The sequence below is a fragment of the Triticum dicoccoides genome, chromosome 3A, assembly GCF_002162155.2.
Source record: "Triticum dicoccoides isolate Atlit2015 ecotype Zavitan chromosome 3A, WEW_v2.0, whole genome shotgun sequence".
Taxonomy (NCBI): Eukaryota; Viridiplantae; Streptophyta; class Magnoliopsida; order Poales; family Poaceae; genus Triticum; species Triticum dicoccoides.
In genome coordinates, this window is record NC_041384.1 from 317369839 (window position 1) to 317388956 (window position 19118).

At 44.1% G+C, this 19118-nt stretch overlaps 1 protein-coding gene across 6 annotated transcripts; it reads left to right on the top strand.

Annotated features, from left to right (window-relative positions):
* Positions 1-4150: 4150 nt before the first annotated feature.
* LOC119268123 lies at positions 4151-11289 on the top strand. 6 transcript variants are annotated; one of them, XM_037549640.1, is made up of 4 exons: positions 4151-7085; positions 9892-9960; positions 10547-10646; positions 11043-11289. In XM_037549640.1, exon 1 carries the CDS (start codon positions 5532-5534, stop codon positions 6432-6434), a length of 903 nt encoding a protein of 300 aa, XP_037405537.1. In that variant the 5' UTR covers positions 4151-5531; the 3' UTR covers positions 6435-7085; positions 9892-9960; positions 10547-10646; positions 11043-11289. The 6 variants fall into 6 exon arrangements, with proteins under 6 accessions (XP_037405537.1, XP_037405538.1, XP_037405535.1 ...); XM_037549641.1 differs by having other exon boundaries at positions 10557-10646; XM_037549638.1 differs by having other exon boundaries at positions 4151-9960.
* Positions 11290-19118: the final 7829 nt, after the last annotated feature.

Sequence of the window (19118 nt, forward strand, 5' to 3'; positions counted from 1 at the left end):
GCCCCGCCGCGCAAGCTCGCCGCCGCCGCCTCCTCATCGCTCCAGCCACTCCCCGGCCTCCTCCTCGCTGGCCCCGGCCACCACGAGCTCGCTGGTGAACAGTGCTCGCCGGATCCGACCTCGGTTCGCGTGCCGGGTCAAACCCTAGATCCGGTGGTAAATTTTCTCCAAGTCCCGAAATTCTCAGTCCATATGCACATGTTCGTAGCCCCGTAACTTTGCATCCGTAGCTCCGATTCATGCATATAGCATATCAAAATGTTCATATCAGAGAGTACATTATTTCATTCCATTGCATCATTTTAATTTGAGCTCATCTTGATGCCCGAAATGCTGTTAGAAGAGGGCTACTTGAGTTAATTGTCAGATCTGCTACTCCATTTAGGTTTTTGTCATTTTTGCCATGATTATTGTGTGCATGATATGCCCTGATGCTCTACATGTGTTTTGTTAAGGGTTTTGTCATCTTTCCAGAGGTGCAACCCATGTATTTTTGTGATGTGTTTGGTGACTTATGCAAGCTTGCAAAGTGGTGCACTTGCTAATTCTGTTTTCAAGGACTTAGTAATTTCACTAAGTCCTGGAGCTGTTTATCTCATATTGTCATATGTTCATGTTGTTTCCTAGTGATCCGTGCCTCTTGTGAGGATGATCAGTAAGGATGTTTTGTTAATATTGTAGTGCTCTATCCATCCATATCTTTGTTTGCAATTATGGAGCACCCTAGCTTGAGTCAATCGAGCTCTACTTTTGCTACTTTGTGAATCTGGGCAGATTGTCAACTTGTTTGCAATTTTGCCGATGATGTTGTAGTTGATCCGTGCATGCTATGCTATTGTTCTTGCCATGTCTAGCTTTCATTTTGTGCCTTCTTGATGGGTGTATGCTTGTCTTGCCATGACTTGCACCGTAGTGAGTGCATCGAGCTCGTAAACATGCCTACTTGAGTTATATTTCAGCATGTGTCGGTTTTTCACTAAGTCTGAAAACTGATTATGTTTTGCTATGTTCACATGCTTGCAATTGTATTTTTTGATCCCTTTTGGCTCAAGGTCACTAAGGGACTTTTGTTAAGCTCTTTGAGTAGCTCCATGCCATGCCTTACTTTTCCATGTTCAGATCCTGTAGCATGTAGTTTTGTTGCTCCGAAGAGTGCTACCCGATCTAAAATTCCAGACAAGTGTTAATTTCACTAAGTCTGAAATCTGTTTGTCATATGCATTTTTGCCATGCTTGTTTGAACCTGTTAATGGATGATTTGGCCATAGCTCAATGCTAGACTTTTCTTAAGCATCTTGTGTGCATCCCTGCCATGTATTTTTTTGTCATGTTTGGGTGCTGTAGCATGTTCATCTCATTGCATTTAGATGGCTACTTGCTGTAAATCGCAGACCGGTGTCATTTTTTAATCGCTTGCCATTTCCAAACCGTAACTCCATTTTCGGCGTTCTTTATATCGTTTTCAAGCGATTTCATCTCATCTTTCCAATGGAACACTTGGAATCCCAAGTTGAGGCCAGGTTCATGCATTTCCTGTCATATCTTGCATTTTGCATCCTACATCGCATCCCGCATAGCATATCATCATTGCACCATATTGCTTGATCCTTGCACGTGGTTGATTATATCCTTGTTGCTTGTTTGTCTTGTTTGGGTAGAGCCGGGAGACGAGTTCGCTAACGAGGAGCCCGTTGAGTTTGCTTTCGAGGATCCAGTCAACTCTGACAAGTGTGCAGGCAAGATGATCATACCCTCGAAATCACTACTATCTTTGCTATGCTAGTTTGCTCGCTCTTTTGCTATGCCAATGCTACGATGCCTACCACTTGCTTGCAAGCCTCCCAAATTGCCATGTCAAACCTCTAACCCACCATGTCCTAGCAAACCGTTGATTGGCTATGTTACCGCTTTGCTCAGCCCCTCTTATAGCGTTGCTAGTTGCAGGTGAAGATTGGAGCCCATTCCTTGTCGGAACATTTATTTACTTGTTGGGATATCATTATATTGCTATGTTATCTTAATGCGTCTATACACTTGTAAAGGGTGGAAGGCTCGGCCTCTCGCCTAGTGTTTTGTTCCACTCTTGCCGCCCTAGTTTTCCGTCATATCGGTGTTATGTTCCCGGATTTTGCATTCCTTACGCGGTTGGGTTATAATGGGAACCCCTTGATAGTTCGCCTTGATTAAAGCTTTTCCAGCAATGCCCAACTTTGGTTTTACCATTCGCCACCTAGCCTTTTCTTTCCCTTGGGTTCTGCAGACTCAAGGGTCATCTTATTTTAACCCCCCCCCCCAGGCCAGTGCTCCTCTGAGTGTTGGTCCACCTGTCAGCTACCGGTGGCCACCAGGGGCAACTCTGGGCTGGCCTAACCCTACCTAGGACAATCTGAGTGTGCCCTGAGAAAGAGATATGTGCAGCTCCTATCGGGATTTGTCGGCACATTCGGGCGGTGTTGCTGGTCTTGTTTTAACCTATGGAAGTGTCTTGAATTACCGAGATACCGAGTCTGATCGGAACGTCTTGGGAGGAGGTCTATTCCTTCGTTGACCATGAGAGCTTGTCATGGGCTAAGTTGGGACTCCCCTGTAGGGATTTGAACTTTCGAAAGCCGTGCCCGCGGTTATGGGCAGATGGGAATTTGTTAATGTCTGGTTGTAGATAACTTGAACCTTAATTAATTAAAATGAATCAACTGAGTGTGTTACCGTGATGGCCTCCTCTCGGCAGAGTCCAGGAAGTGGACACGGTGTTGGAGTTATGTTTGCGCAGGTTGCTCTCTAGTTTCTCGCTCGCGCTTTGCCTCCTCTTCTCGCTCTCTTTTGCGTTTAAGTTAGCCACCATATTTTGCTAGTCGCTTGCTGCAGCTCCACTCATATTTACCTTGCCATACCTATAAGCTTGAATAGTCTTGATCGCGAGGGTGCGAGATTGCTGAGTCCCTGTGGCTCACAGATTACATTACACCAGATGCAAGGCCTGATGATTCCGCTCCAGGAGACGCGTATGAGCTCAAGTGGGAGTTCGACGAAGACTCTCAACGTTACTATGTTTCCTTTCCCAATGATTAGTAGTGGTGCCCATTTGGGGGTGAACGGGACCGTTGTCGCATGTTGGGTTCTCTTTTATTTTGGCGCCGTAGTCGGGCCATGAGTGTTTGGATGATGTAATGTTATTTATGCACTTGATTGATGTGGCGAGTGTAAGCCAACTATGTTATCTCCTCTTTCATTATAATATTACATGGGATGTTGTGGAGATTGCCTAACTTGCGACATATACCTTCAATGCGATTATGCCTCTAAGTCGTGCCTCGACACGTGGGAGATATAGTCGCATCAAGGGTGTTACAGACTGGTGCTTAGGTGTTGTTCTTACTTGAACAAACCTCCTACTTATAATTAACCCCCTCACAAGCATCCACAACTACGAGAAAACTATTAAGAATAAAATTTAACCATATCATTAAACTGTTGGATCCAAATCAGTCCCTTAAGGAATAGCGCATCAACTATGGTTTAAGCTTCTGTCACTCTCGCAACCCATCATGTAATAACTACTCCACAATGCATTCCCTTAGGCCCAAATATGGTGAAGTTTCATGTAGTCGATGTTCACATGACACCACAAAGGGATTCACAACATACATACCATCAAAATATCAAACACAAGTTTACTTGCAACATACATTACTCAAATTCACATGATTACTTGCAACAAGATTTCTCCCATGACCTCGAGAACAAAAGTAGCTACTCACAAATGATAATCATGCTCAAGATCAGAGGGTTATTGATTGAGCATTTCTTCATATAATCTTTTTAGCCTTTTTGCATCACATTGTAATCATATTTTCACATTATTTACTTAAGAAATATTCAAATACCCCCATTATGTTACATTTACAACACTCCTCCATGTTTTGTAGAAAAGGGCAAAAAGGCCCAAAATCTTTCTATAAGGGAGAGTGTCAAGAAACTGTGGTTACTGTAATGTACGGAGGGCCCCTACCATGAAGAAAAGAAGTAACGAGAGGGGCCAAGCTAATGTTGGAGGGATCATCTTGCGAAGAAAGAAGAGAAGTGGAAGGGCAAAAGAGCAAAAGTAGCAGATCTGATCGGAGGGGAACAAAATCCCTAGTGGCATCCTTGTTTCACCTTGGGACCTAGCATCTCTCTCTTTCCTCCACCCTCCTTCTCCACCTCCGGCCGCCGCCAAGGCCAGGCCGGCATGGTGGTGCGCCTCCCGCCTCATCACCCATCTCCACCCACCACTCCACCATCACCTCCATCAATCAGCATCGCGCCACCAGCACCTTCCACCATCAGCCGCACCTCACACTGCCACCAGCACCACCATCGCATCTCCAGCACCTCTGCTGCCCATCGGCTGTTCCTCCTCTCTTCTCTCAACACCCCTTCTGCTTCTCCCTTCTCCAACCTCCTGCTGCTGCCTCCTCTTCCCCAAACCCTGTTGCTGCTTCTTTCTTGTTGCGCCCCTCCTTCTTCTTCCTCGTCTCCTTGCTGCTACTCCTTCCTCTCACGCCCCCCTACTGGTGCTCTTTTTCTCGTGCCAATCTGCAGCTGCTTCGCTCTCCTCCACATCCCTGCTGCTACTTCTCTTCTTTCCCTAACGTTGTTGCTGTTGCTCCCCCTTTGCCACAGCTCTTCTCTGAACCCAAACTGCTGCTACTTCTCCCTGTGTGTGTGTGTGTATTTTCTGTGAACACTTAGTGTGGAAACTTATGCAATTGTAAACTATTTTACCCTACCTCAATATGTGTGATTCACTTGTCAAGTAGCTGTCTATTACATCCAGTACTTGTTCTGAATTTTATGTTGAAATTACTCTATGTGGTAGTCAGTTTTGTTATCATTTTTTTTCAGTCTCTGTGATAGCTATGTACTAGTGACATGTGTATGTGATGTGAAACAATTGTATTTTTTCCATGATTTTGTTATTTCCTTGTGTCTCCTACTTGCTATTTATATATACATATATGTGGTCTTGTCTTGTTAATTCCCTTTGTTGAGGTTGTCCGTCTGTAGTTTCTATTTTCTCAAGTGATATGAACACACCAAAAAGAGAGCGAGTTTCAATCTTAATCTCCTCGTGTCGTTCGTCATTTTATTTGTCACCATTCTTGGTTATTTTAGGTTTATATTTTCTGCTTTCATCACCCAATATCTCGTTACCTAGCTTTAGCCGAGCATAGCCATTGTTCGCCTAGTCCCTATGGAGAACACGACACTCGCAATTTGGGCGTAAAACCCCACTATACTTACAAATGATCATTTTGGCGCTGTTGTCGGGGACTAGCGTCGAGCGATTATGTTAGGCTATAGACTTGGTTTACTTTAGTTCCTTGTTTAATTCATCGTGTATTTCATTTTTAGTGTTTCTTTTGTATTTTTCCCATTGTTTCCTCTTCTTAATAGGATACTAACCTTCTGACTAGTGTTTACTATTTATGAGCGTGCGTAGGAAATCTGAACTATTTATAGGTTGATTGATAGTTACACTTGGTTGAGATATGGCGATGCTTCGTGATGTTTGGATCCCAAGTAACCAATGCTATTTCACAGGGCTACTTTGGCCGTCTTTTGAGGCAGAAAATTTTGAGCTAAAGCCTGGTATTATTGCTTTGGTTCAACAACATCAGTTTGGAGCATTGCCTACTGAAGACCCTTATGAGCACTTGCTCCGAGTCATGGAGTATTCAGATACAGTAAAGTACCATGGAGTTCCTCAAGATATTATCAAGTGCATGTTGTTCACATTCTATCTCCGATATGATGCTCGTGCTTGGTATCGATCCTTGCCATCAAGATCATACAGTTGGAATGAGATATCACAAGGATTCTTGGATAAATATTTCCCACTACAAAAGCAGTCCGCGATTCGAGATGAGATCTTCAACTTCGTCCAGCGTGAAGGCGATAGTTTGTATGATGCTTGGGAGAGGTACAAAGCCTTATTCAGGAGATGTACTAATCATGGGCTCGAGAGGTGGTTAGAGCTGCATATATTCTACGATGGATTGACTTTGGACACTCGAGCTTACGTCGATATGGCAGTGGGTGGAGATATTACAAACAAGACACTTATTGATGCTTTTCTGCTGATTGAGAGCATAGCCTTTCACCAACTTCAGTGGTACAATGAGATGCCCACCTCTAATTCATTGGCTTGCTTGCAACAAATCACTTCACCTCAGCAAAAATGTCTTACACAAAAGCCGGAACCAGCTTCTCTGTGTGACAAGATTGAGCTTGCATGGACTATCTTTGATGATGATGACACTATCCTAGTTGGCACACACCCTTCAAATCATATGGATACTAGTGTTGGAGATTCAGTTTTGCATTGTGATGATTCTTCCATGGATGAGCCAGAGCTGCAGTTAGTTGCTTTTGATATTGAGGAGTCACCTTAAGTTGATATTGATCATGTGCTCCTAGAGACAGATATGGAGAAGTTCCCCTTCGATGATGTTAGCCGCATTGATTCCTCAACACTTGAGCCTGAGATGGAGAGCTTCATGGTTGAGTATGGTGAGGTGGATTCAGATGTCAAGCAGCCAAGCTCGACTATTTCACTTGTTGACACGAGTCCGGTGGAAATTTCTACTACCACACCTCACTTGGTATCTTCAATTGAGGTAGTCCCAAAGCTTCTTCCTAACTATCTCAGGTATGATCTCAGCTTTCTCAACAAGTTATGTCAGATCGCTGATATTGCCTATGCACCATTTGACTTATTGTTTATACATGTTCCTAGTTTGCTCAGTAGATATACTTATATGATAGGGTACTCTATTGATTACTTAGAGGGCATTCTCTCTGTCACTTGTATTGGCTCGGTTGTTGAGTGTTCTTTTAGGTTTACACTTGTGCACCATTTACGACGAGTTGACCGAGTTCGAGATGACATTCCCTGGGATCCTGGTGGATTCACGGCATGGTGATGAGGAGAAGCAAAGAGAACACATGAGGAAGAGCGAAGATGGAGCATGTATGAGGAAGCAAAAGGAGAGAGTTGTAGCTTAGAGAGTGATCAAGCGAGTGCTACTTTGTCATAGTCCCTGGTGAGCTATTTCATGACCCCAATCTAAATACCATCATCCATTGATACATGCTTAAATCAATTGCTATTTGGGTTGCTTGAGCCATTTCTTAAACGTTGTCCCACTGAATTTTACCTCTGACATATGGTGCTTGATGTGAATATGTGAACTGAATTGTGAATGCCTTGTAAACTAGTTATCTACATACTTCTTGCTTTGCTGATATTGGTGAAAGTTCTTAGTTTTGAGTGATCAAATCCCTAGTACACTAGAAAACTTCATCATTTTCTGCATTTACTTTGATACACCTAGATCATCAAGTGTTAGATGTTGATTTTGTGCCAAGTGTGTTCCCATTTAGAGCAATCACTTCACCACTATGGTTTAGCATGATATGTTCTCTAGATTGGTAGCATGTGAACCAGACATGGGTGAGTGATGATTCTTATTTCCTTCCTTATGTTTCCTGCCATTGTAATTCCTTTGTTCAATATGTAATAATGAATATAAGTCTAGTCTACATATAGTAGCATTCCATGTTCCCTGGATCGGTGGCATGTGAAATTTGGTAGCTTGGACAGTAATAAATAAATAAAAATGCAATATTGTCGAACCAGGTGTATACCAAGTTCTCGGGATCGGTGGCATGTTCCTTCGGGGAGACAAACAAAAAATACTATATAATTGGTCGAGCCAGGTGTATACACTACACCACAACACCTAATTAGGGGCAGTTAACTGCCGGGAGAAATACCCGACCAAGGGCAAATGAACTGCCGGGAATTGAATAACTGCCGGTAAAAGTACTTACAGGCAGAGAAACTGCCGGGAGAAGTTAACAAACTAGGGCACCAAAACTGCCGGCAACGATGTCCACTTGGCAGGTCATCCTATCTGCCGGCCCAACTAAACCGCGGCATGTTGTCTGCTGGGAGTATATGCTACGCGTATTCAAAGTAGTTGGGCCGTTTCTAAAAAAACAACTGGGCCAAGCGCGTTCGCGCGGGACAAAGGGCGCGCGAGATGGAAATATTCACAAGGGTTCCTTTGGTCGTCGGCTTGAGCCCCACCAGTTCTTCCCCAAATCTTGCAAAACCTAACCCTCAACCCCGACCACGCCACCGCCGCCGCCACCGCCGCCACCAACCACTCGACCGCGACGCCGGCTTCCTCCCAAACACAGTCGCCACCGACCGCCTAATCATCGCCGAGCACCCTTCACCGCCTCGTCCCCATCCCCCGCGCACCCAGCACGTGCTTCCTCCCGAGGAATGCCGCCGACCGCCCTCCATCCCCACCACAACAGCGACCTCCTCCACGGGTTTCCTCCCCCGAGCAAGGCCTCCTCCTCCACGAGCATCCTTACCCGAGCACTAAGTTAGGCTGCCTCCTGGTTCCCTCACCCGAGCAGCGGACCTTCCTGTACGGCCCCTCTCCCGAGAAGCTCCACCTCCTCTACATCCTCCCCCGGGTGCAGCGCTGCCTCCTTGCTCAGCGAGAGCACTTGGCTGGTGATATTTCAATCTTTGCAAACTTTTGTTCCTTTTTTCTTCTGAGCAGTAACTAGAATGACTTCAGAAAGTGTTTGAGTTTGTATGTCACTATGTTCTGAAGATAATGACCACCTTTGTCATCCGATAGCCCAAGTTTTGCTTATGGTGAAGAGATCTTCCATTGCAGCAAATGGATGCTCCAACTACGTAATAAATCAGTGAATCCCAGTAGGTGTACTACATGCAAGCTTCCGGAAATTAAGTTTCAAGGTCGTGTTGCAAATATAGCTAGAGAACTTCTTTCTGTCTATTTTTCTGCACATGTAGACTGAAAGTGAAGTAACGCTTCTAGAGTTTAATAGTTTTAACTAGTGAATGTGTTAGTTTTATGAAAATATATATATGGGGTTTGATCTGGAATTTTCTTCTGTAATTTTCTATTGCCAGTTTGCCACTGCTCCCAGTCATGTGATTCAGGAATTTAATTATCATTAGTTGTCAATCATAGTAGAAATCCCTTCAAGTGTTGTAACCTTTATTATTGAATTGAAAAACATTTGCCTGATAATTTAATTTTCTAGAGTAAAATGAGAGCAATTGGGTTTTGTACTGTCGCCCCTACTGGAAATTGCATGGCATCATGACTTATTGAATTACCAGATCCCCTGTTCTTAAAACTGTTTTTATTTAGCTTAATGCTTAAGAACAAATTCAACCAAAGCTATGTTCACGGAGATGGTAAATATCTTAAGATGTGCCTGTGGTTTAGATTTTAGAAAATACCTACTCGCAGTGTCACATGCAAGTAATATGACCCTGGTAGTACAGTACCTTGTCATGCAGGGCCACGAGTAATATAAGACTATTGTTTTGTTGCTGATAATTAGAACGTTTGGATGCTCGTTGTTTAGGTTCTGCGTCTAGTTTGGTAGTAGTGCTGGTGTGTGTGGCTTAGTTACTGATGTTTTGAGGTACCCCTGGAGGGGGGCGAACTTGAGATATGTGATGTTTTCAGTAATGGAAATTGGGAGATATGCTCCTAAGTAGATTTTTTTTAAAAAGAATTGGGTCATGGGGCTAGCTGACTACCATGCTCTTTTCTCCTATATGTAATTCTTACAAACTATTCCCTAATTTTCATTTGATGCTTTCACTGAAATAATATTTTGGATTGTTTGTTTTGTGATCAGTGTGCATCTTGTTTGTCCTCTCCACCAAGCAGCGTCGACTACTCCATACAAGCACATAAGCTTATGCCCTTATGAAGTTATGATTATATATTTACCAATGACTATTATGGTTGATAGCTTTAAAGTCTTTGCTTCTATATGCAGCTGAGAATGACTTATAAGTTCATGGCAAAAGCAGCAACATCAGTACGTAACCACAAGCAAGCTGAGGGGGTAATAATCTTGGTATTTAAGTCTTAGATTCAGTATTTTGCTTTTTGGATACATGAACATTGAAAATTATTTAGCATTTCGTTTCTTATATGCTTCATGCAAATAAAACTGCAGTAAAATATGAGCCGAGATTTTGCTTGGCATGTGTATGTATGCATGCCCTGAATTTGCTTAGCATTTTTATGCATACAACTATTGGAAGCTTTTACATGTCCTGGAACTGAGCTTTTGCATGCCCTGTATTTTCTGAAGCTGAGTCTTTTGTTATTGGCTAGTACTTGAAACAGAGTCGCAGGCCTCCTGCCATATAACCATTTATGAAGTGCATATGTGATGCCTTATCTTGTATTCCTACAAAGAGTCCAGTATTTTTTTTCATGTGTAAAAAGTGGCTGACCTGGCATTACACTGTTAAGTATTTTGTACACATCAGGAATCTTGTTGTAGATACACACTGAGCTGAAAATGTTGCTAGCAGAAATAGGTTTTCTGTTAGCTACGCATCTGGTTTAAAACATGGTATGACTACTAGCTTTGTAATAGTAACGCCTTGATATTATCTGATCCTATCTCATGCATATTTTAGTTATTTCCAGACAAAGCTTTAGGAACCAAGTTCACTACAACTCGAAGTCTTGTGCATGGAGGAGAATTGAGATATTTGCGCATTCTGTACTAGTCAAAAGGTATGTGTAGATATTCTGCTCATTCTAGTTCATACTGCTACTTTATTAAGGTCTTCTTTTATGAGCCTCTACCTTGTGCAAATAATATGATTATTTAGCAGCCTGGTTTCATAGCTTTGAATCTCATGTGAATAAACTATATGTCTAGGTGTTTGCTGTTCTTTGCTTAACTAGATATCGAAGTATAGACAACAAGCTCATGTACAAGATGGCAATTATGATGGTTATTTAGTTTATTTCATTGGTTCTCAGCATATTAATTGATTGTAACATTGTAGCTTTATTTAATAAGAAGATGTAAAAGAAACAACAAGTAATCTCCATTTTTTGTTCTACAATATAGATAGTTTACCAAGCTTATTAACTTATAGCAGATCTACCATCTTCTCCTTTCAGGTTGGCATCATGGTTGGAAGATCTTGTGTGCTACTCTCTACATGATGTTTCTTCTACATGATAGCACTTGACGTCTACATGATAGCACTTGAAGTCTACATGATGTTTCTTGTATTCATAGCTCAAACCATTTGTTTAGCTTAGTTTGAACAAAAAATATTATTGTCTTACATGTAAATAATGTTTACTAATGTAGCTGGATGCTACTAAACGCATGTACGAAAGTCAAAATACTAAGTGTTAATCATTATGTGTTTGAGAACTGCCGTTGAATCTTGAGTGAATTCCTATATGAATAGAAATCAAAAGAAATATAAATGCTACCAAATTCCTGTATCAATAGAAATCGAAAGCAACATATACACTACCAGGATCAGGAAAAGTGTCAGGGTAAGTAAAAAACAAGGGCAGACTATCTACAAGGAATTGCATTACCGGCATATACTTCTATCTGCCGGGAAAACGAGGCTTCTTGGCAGTGTAACTGCCGGGAGATCTGTATCTACCGGGAGATCTATTTGCCGGCAGCCGTTCTTGTGGCAGTTCTATCTGCCGGGAGAATGGATGTCCCGATAGTTTATCTGCCCTCTTAGGGGACTTCTTCCGGCAGATTGCATGCCGTTACATCCGTGTTGTGGTGTAGTGATACCATGTTCTCTGGATTCGTAGTATGTTCCTTTGGTGAGACTGATAAAATATTATCATTGCTTCCTTCAAAATTCAATAAGTGGTTCTTGGGATCATGTTCTCTTTAGGAACCTTTGGTACAATCATCATTTGAACTTGTTGATCCACTTTTATCATTGTAAAAGTTTAAAATAATTGAGTCTACTAGTATCCTATTGCTTTGTAGCACTCTTAACCATTAATTTTGAATAGCAAAGTTCAAAGCACACATTGTTTGGAGATCTGATTTACTAGGACATTCTCGAATCGGTTCACTATTCATTATCTAGCCTTTGTCATATGCCTTTGCTTGAGGACAAGCAAAGATTTAAGTGTGGGGGAACTTGATAGAGCATTTCTTCATATAATCTTTTTAGCCTTTTTGCATCACATTGTAATCATATTTTCACATTATTTACTTAAGAAATATTCAAATACCCCCATTATTCTACATTTACAACACTCCTCCATGTTTTGCAGAAAAGGGCGAAAAAGGCCCAAAATCCTTCTATAACGAAGAGTGTCAAGAAACTGTGGTTGCTGTAATGTACGGAGGGACCCTACCGTGAAGAAAATAAGTAACCAGAGGGGCCAAGCTAATGTTGGAGGAATCATCTTGCAAAGAAAGAAGAGAAGTGGAAGGGAAAAAGGCTAAAAGTGGCAGATCTGATCGGAGGGGAACAAAATCCCTAGCGGCATCCTTCTTTCTCCTTGGGGCCTGGCATCTCTCTCTTTCCCTCACCATCCTTCTCCACCTCCGGCCGCCGCCAAGGCCAGGCCGGCGTGGTGGTGCGCCTCCCACCTCATCACCCATCTCCATCCACCACTCCACCATCACCTCCATCAATCAGCGTCGCGCCACCAATACCTTCCACCATCAGCCGCACCTCACACCGCCACCAGCACCACCATCGCATGTCCACCACCTCTGCTTCCCATCGGCTGTTCATCCTCTCTTCTCTCAACACCCCTGCTGCTTCTCCCTTCTCCAATCTCCTACTGCTGCCTCCTCTTCCCCAAACCCCGCTGCTGCTTCTTTCTTGTTGCGCCCCTCCTTCTTCTTCTTCCTCTCCTTGCTACTACTCCTTCCTCTCATGCCCCCTGCTTCTGCTCTTTTTCTTGCGCTGATCTGCAGCCGCTTCGCTCTCCTCCACATCCCTACTGCTACTTCTCTTCTTTCCCTAATGTTGTTGCTGCTGCTCCCTCTTTGTTGCTGCTCTTCTCCAAACCCAAACTGCTGCTACTTCTCCCTGTGTGTGTGTATTTTCTGTGAACACTTAGTGTTGAAACTCATTCAATTGTAAACTGTTTTACCCTACCTCAATATGTGTGATTCACTTGTCAAGTAGTTGTCTATTACATTCAGTTTACTTGTTATGAATTTTATGTTGAAATTGCTCTATGTGGTAGCGGTTTTGTTATCATTTATTTTTCAGTCTCTGTGGTAGCTATGTACTAGTGACATGTGTATGTGATGTGAAACAATTCTATTTTGTCCATGATCTTGTTCTTTCCTTGTGTCTCATACTTGCTAGTTATATATACATATATGTGGTCTTGTCTTGTTAATTCCCTTTGTTGAGGATGTCTGTTTGTAGTTTCTATTTTCTCAAGTGATATGAACACACCAAAAAGAGAGCGAGTTTCAATCTTAATCTCCTCGTGCCGTTCGTCATTTTATTTGTTGTCATTCTTGGTTATTTTATGTTTATATTTTCTGCTTTCATCACCCAATATCTCGTTACCTAGCTTTAGCCGAGCACAGCTGTTGTTCGCCTAGTCCCTATGGAGAACACGACACTCGCAGTTTGGGCGTAAAACCCCATTGTACTTACAAATGATCAGGTATTAAATAGCATAATGGATCTGAATATATAATCTTCCACCGAATAAACCATATAGTAATCAACTACATGATGTAATCTGCACTACTAGTCCCACAAGTACCAATCTATAGTTTTGGTACAAAGATTGAACATGGGAGATGAACTAGGGCTTGAGAGGAGATGTTGTTGTTGCATATGTTGATGGAGATTTCCCTCCCTAAGATGGGAGAGTTGTTGGTTATGATGATAACGATGATTTCCCCCTCTGGGAGGGAAGTTCCCCCGTCTGAATCGCTCCGTCGGAGGGCAAAAGTGCTCCTACCGAAGTTCCGCCTCGAGATGGTGACGCTTCATCCCGAATGTCCTCTCCTTATTTTTTCTAGGTAAAAATGACTTATATACAAGAAGAGGGGCACCAGAGGTGGAGCGAGGAGGGCACAACCCACCAGGGCGCGCTTGGGCTCCCTGGCGCGCCCAGGTGGGTTGTGCCCACCTGGTGGGCTCCCTCTGGTACTTATTTGCTCCAATATTTCTTGTATATTCCATAAAAAACTTCGTGAAGTTTCAGCTCATTTGGAGTTGTGTAGAATAGGTAGCCTGACTTAGCTTTTTCAGGTCCAGAATTCTAGCTGCCGGTATTCTCCGTCTTTGTGTGAACCTTGCATATTTTGAGAGAAAAGGGATTAGAATTAGTCCAAAAGGCAATATTATGCATAAAAACAATATTAATAATAGTAGGAAAACATCATGCAAAATGGACATATCACCCACGGGGGCACTGGCTCTCCACTATCCCCCCTGCAAAACCGCCTTTAACAGGCACACTACCCAGTAATTGCTGCAAATCCGCGATTCCACGACCCGTACTAACTATGTGGAATGGACGTGTGATTGATAGGCTGGCAAAATCATTAATGCATGGACAACGGATTTTTTCCGCGTGTCTGTACAATGTTTGGGCCTAACCCAATGACGCCCGCGGCATGGATTGCTCAGGCCCGGGGGCTACTATCGGCGTACACAAACAGGGGTATTTGTTTTACCTTGACTGGTGCAAAGACTTGTACGGCCTCCCGGGCAAGCTGACCCTACCGGGCGTTTCAAGCTCAAGAAGATCAAGTTGATAGTTGATCACCTCAGGATAACCTCCCTTGCTGGGCAGGAGAGCCTGGCTAGGTCAAGACTGCACCTTAGGGAAAGACCAGTTTTCCCCGAGCCACCAAACTCAGAACCCGCCAGGCTCCTTGCCGGCAGGCCTTTGCCAAGACGCCACCGCTCCACCTCGCCATACCCAAGTCATTTATCAATGCGGTGTCAAGCTCTCAAGTAACTAGGTGGATCCTGTCAGGCACATGGCAACATGCTGGAGATGAGATTAGCTTTATTGACACCCATCTTGAAGGCGTGTCATGCTAATGAGAAGATGGATAAGCGGCGCTATCGGATTTCGGGTTCCGCAGAGCCTTGAGAGGTTGGAACTCTGGGGTGCGTGCGAAGAACTCGTCCTCCCCATTCTGCCTGCTCTCTAATCTCACGGCCTAGCTCAATGAACCTAATCGAAAAGAGACACAGCAGTTTACCCAGGTTTGGGCAACCTTGGGGTGTAAAACCCTACTCCTTCTTTGTGGTGGATTGGCCTCGAGGGGCTGAGGATGAACTAGTACAGTGGGAGCACACCCTCAAGAGGTGGAGTGTTCTTGTGCTCAATGAGATGATGGGTGTGAGGACAATCTGAATGACTTATCCCCCTCTATGGTGGTGGCTAGGTCCTATTTATAGTGGACTTTGTCCTCTTCCCAAATGAAGGCGGGAAGGGATCCCACAACGGCCAAATTTGAAGGGAGACAACTAGTACATGCTATTCTGACAAAAGTAGTCTTCGTCTGCAAAAGTCTTTGGTGGTGACGTCGCGGTGCGCTCAGCGATGACCTCCGTCCTGCCGTCCTGGCGGTCTTGGTCTTGTGGCACCGGAATGTAAACCTTTGCTTGATTCCTCAGGACTCCGCGCCTGCGCTTGCCTCCTCAGCACCAAAGAGGAAACTAGTACAATACGCCCGTTGGCGCCTGCCTGGCCTTGGTCTTCATGGCTGACGTCATCTAAACCTCACGAGGTGAACCTTGCCTAGAAATCTTCTCTCCTCGAGAGCCAGCCTGAGGAGGACGCCCCACGTGGAGGTCTTGGTGTCGTCCGCCTCACAAGGCTTGGCCCCTCGCGAGGGTCTTGAGTTGTTGATGTTGAAGCTGGGTCGTACCAGGCCGTCGATGGAGTCACACCATGGGCAGTAGGCAGGCAAGTCTAGGTACCCCCATTCCCAGAACGCCGACAGACGCAGCAGGCTTGCCGAGCTTCAACCTCAGGGTGACACCTAGCAGTGCATTTAATGCACTTTGTCCTAACTGCCAGAGTTAGGTATGATAGCACTGTTAGCTATCTAGTCGCACTAAAATGACTATTTTGCCACTTTGGTCGCCCCTTAAGCTATAAAAGGAGGCCCGAGGCAACCTAGCAAGGGGTTCAAATTTTAGATCCCCAACACTTGTACGTACATGCTGCTCCCCCCGAGGCACGATTGCCAGGCAAGAGCATGCCGTGTCTTCGTGTTCCTCTAGGTCAATCCACCACAGCAGTAGTAGGGTTTTACGCTGCAAGGTGGCCCGAACCTAGGTAAAAGAGAGTTGTCCATCGCCACGCTGCCCCTGCCATTTTTTCTCTTTGTGCAATGTGACCGTGGCGAGCCACAAAGGGGCAACCCTTCCCCATAGGTGATCATGCTTCCACGCTGACAATGTAGCTACAAAAATCTTGCCGAGTAGACTCGAGGCGCAATAATAGCATGGACGAACACAAGAAGATTCCTTCGCTTGCAAGTTTTTCATACATATATAAATTTGAACAAGGGAAAATCCAACATGTAACAAAGAAATTTTTAGTTGAAAAATTTTCAACTTTGTTTTTTGTACTTCTTGTCGTATGAAATGTACGTCAATGCCATTCTAAAATGATACTCCATCAACACCCGCCAGGTAAACATGCGCGCGAGGAATCCTTCTATCTATGAGAAAAAGAAAAGGCGAAAAAGAGTGGTACGGATACCTTGTCGGTTTATTAGCCATTTCATTTGAACAAAAGTATAATCACAATGTTACGTGTATTGATACACAAGTAAATACGCATAAAAGGTTGTGAAACACTTAGCTTTATTCACATATTCACATATGCAACTCATCAATCCAGCGTCTTTTGCACTTGTGCAGGCTATCAAAGGTTCTTGTTTTGAGGCCACGCAACACTTCACCATTTGTTCATTCTTCTTGTCCATTTCTTCTAGGATGAGCAATGGAGGAAAATAAAACCTTGCTTCCAAAGCTCTGGATGTACTACATGAAGGTGTGACTCATGAATGGTGTGACGTTGTCAATGATGACTCTGTTTGGAACCCCAAAATGGTAGACTAGCCCCTTGAAGAACTAGACGCCCGATTGCACAGTCACCTTTCTCACTGGTTCTACTTCAAGCCACTTTTTGAACTTGTCAATGGCAACGTACAAGAACTCAAAGCCCCCGGTAGCACAAGGGAGGGGGCCCAAGATATCAAGCCCCTAGACCGAAAAGGTCCAGGAGAGAGGGATTGTTTGAAGAGTCTGTGATGGTTGATGTATGTTCTTTGAATGGAACTCGCATGCTTCACATCTTGTGACTAACTCAGTTGTATCCTGGTGGCGGTGGGCCAATAAAAACCTTGCTGGAAAGCTTTACCGACAAGTGCTCTTGATCCTATGTGGGAGCCACATATGCCTCCATTTATTTTTGCCAACAACTTGAGTCCATCCTCCTGGAAAATGCACTTTAAATTTAACTCTGTGCGGTCTCTTTATGTCCACAAACTGATACATACTCGATTGACGGGCTACTTTCTCAGCTTTTTGCTCATCGGGAAGTTCTCCTGTTTGGAGAAACTAAACTCTATGTTGCGCCCATGCCAGAGCTTGTGGCTCGAAAACAAGGACTAAAGGCATATCTACGGTTGCGGGAGGGCTAACTTCAACAACAAGAACATGAGGTTCTACGTGAAGTTGCTGCTCACCGGCAAGCGTGTTGCTGTTCCGGCAATATTATCATTGGCTGCTTTAGGAAGCTCTACCACAAAGTATTTTCCACTATTCAACTTTCTTCTCTTTTTGGCTTGCATTGATGGAGTGACTGATGGTTGATTCAAATGGAGTACAAAAGTTCCTGGTTCCACGGGTAACTTTTGGGCAGCACATTTTGACAGGTGATCAGCAATGTTGTTCTCCACACGGGGGATATGCTCTATTTGCAAAACTTCAAAGTGTTCCTCCAATTTCCTCACTTCTTCCACATATGCTTCCATTAACGGGCCCTGATAATCTTTGTTCACTTGTTTTACAACAAGCTGCAAATCTCCGCGAACGATCAACTTTTTGATTCCCAACTCCACTACAATTCTAAGGCCGGCAAGGAACCCTTCATACTCGGCGGTGTTGTTGGTTGCTTTCTCCCTCGGAAAGTGCATTTGAATCACATACTTGAGGTGTTCTCCGGTGGGTGCAACAAGAAGCATTCCAGCACCGGCACCTTGTAGCAAGGAGGCATCGTTAAAGTACATGATCCATTCCTTCTCAGTTTCTTTGCCGGGGAAGAGGTGATTCCTGAATCTCTTCATCCTATGTTGGCATCCATTCTACGGTGAATTCCACCAAGGCTCTTCTCTCGATAGTTCAAGTGCTCTCAAACTTGAAATTTCCAATGCCCACTCCACTATCGTGCCAGTTGCCTCTGGATTCCTTAGAATACACTACAACGGGAAGCAAGTGATAACGATGGTCTCATGTGCTTGGAAGTAGTGGTGCAGCTTTCTCGGCGCCATGAGGATGTCGAAAAGAAGCTTTTGCACACCAGAGTACCTTGATCTAGCCGCCTGCAAAAGAGAACTAACAAAGTATACTGACCGCCGCACCACCGTCTTCTTTGCCATTATCTGCTGATCGACTTATTTTGCTTCCACTATCCTTGGCTTGTCAACGACAGATCCTGCCTTCTCGCTAGACGGGCTTGCCTTTCGCTGTTTCTTCATTGTTAGCTTCTCTCTATGCAACTAGCGCGGCACTGACCACTTGATTCGTTATCGCTAAATATAGCAGCAACGACTCCTGTGGCCTAGGCGCAACTAATGTTGGCGCAGAGGATAGGTACTTTTCAGATCTTGCAGTGCAGCCTCCGCTTCCGGAGTCCATTTTACCAGACCTGCCTTCTTCAATATCTTGAAAAACAGCAGGACACACTCAACAGATCTTGAATAGAACCTACTTAAAGCGGCAACATAGCCGGCAAGACGCCGCACATCCTTGACAGTTCTAGGTGCTTGAATCTGCTTGATAGCCTTGATCTTATCGGGGTTTGCTTCTGAGGGAGTCCTGGACTAAGGGGTCCTCGGGCGTCCGACCGATTGGATATGGGTCGGACTGATGGGATGTGAAGATACGAAGACTGAAGACTCTACCCGTGTCCGGATGGGACTCTCCTTGGCGTGGGAGGCAAGCTTGGCCACCAAATATAAATATT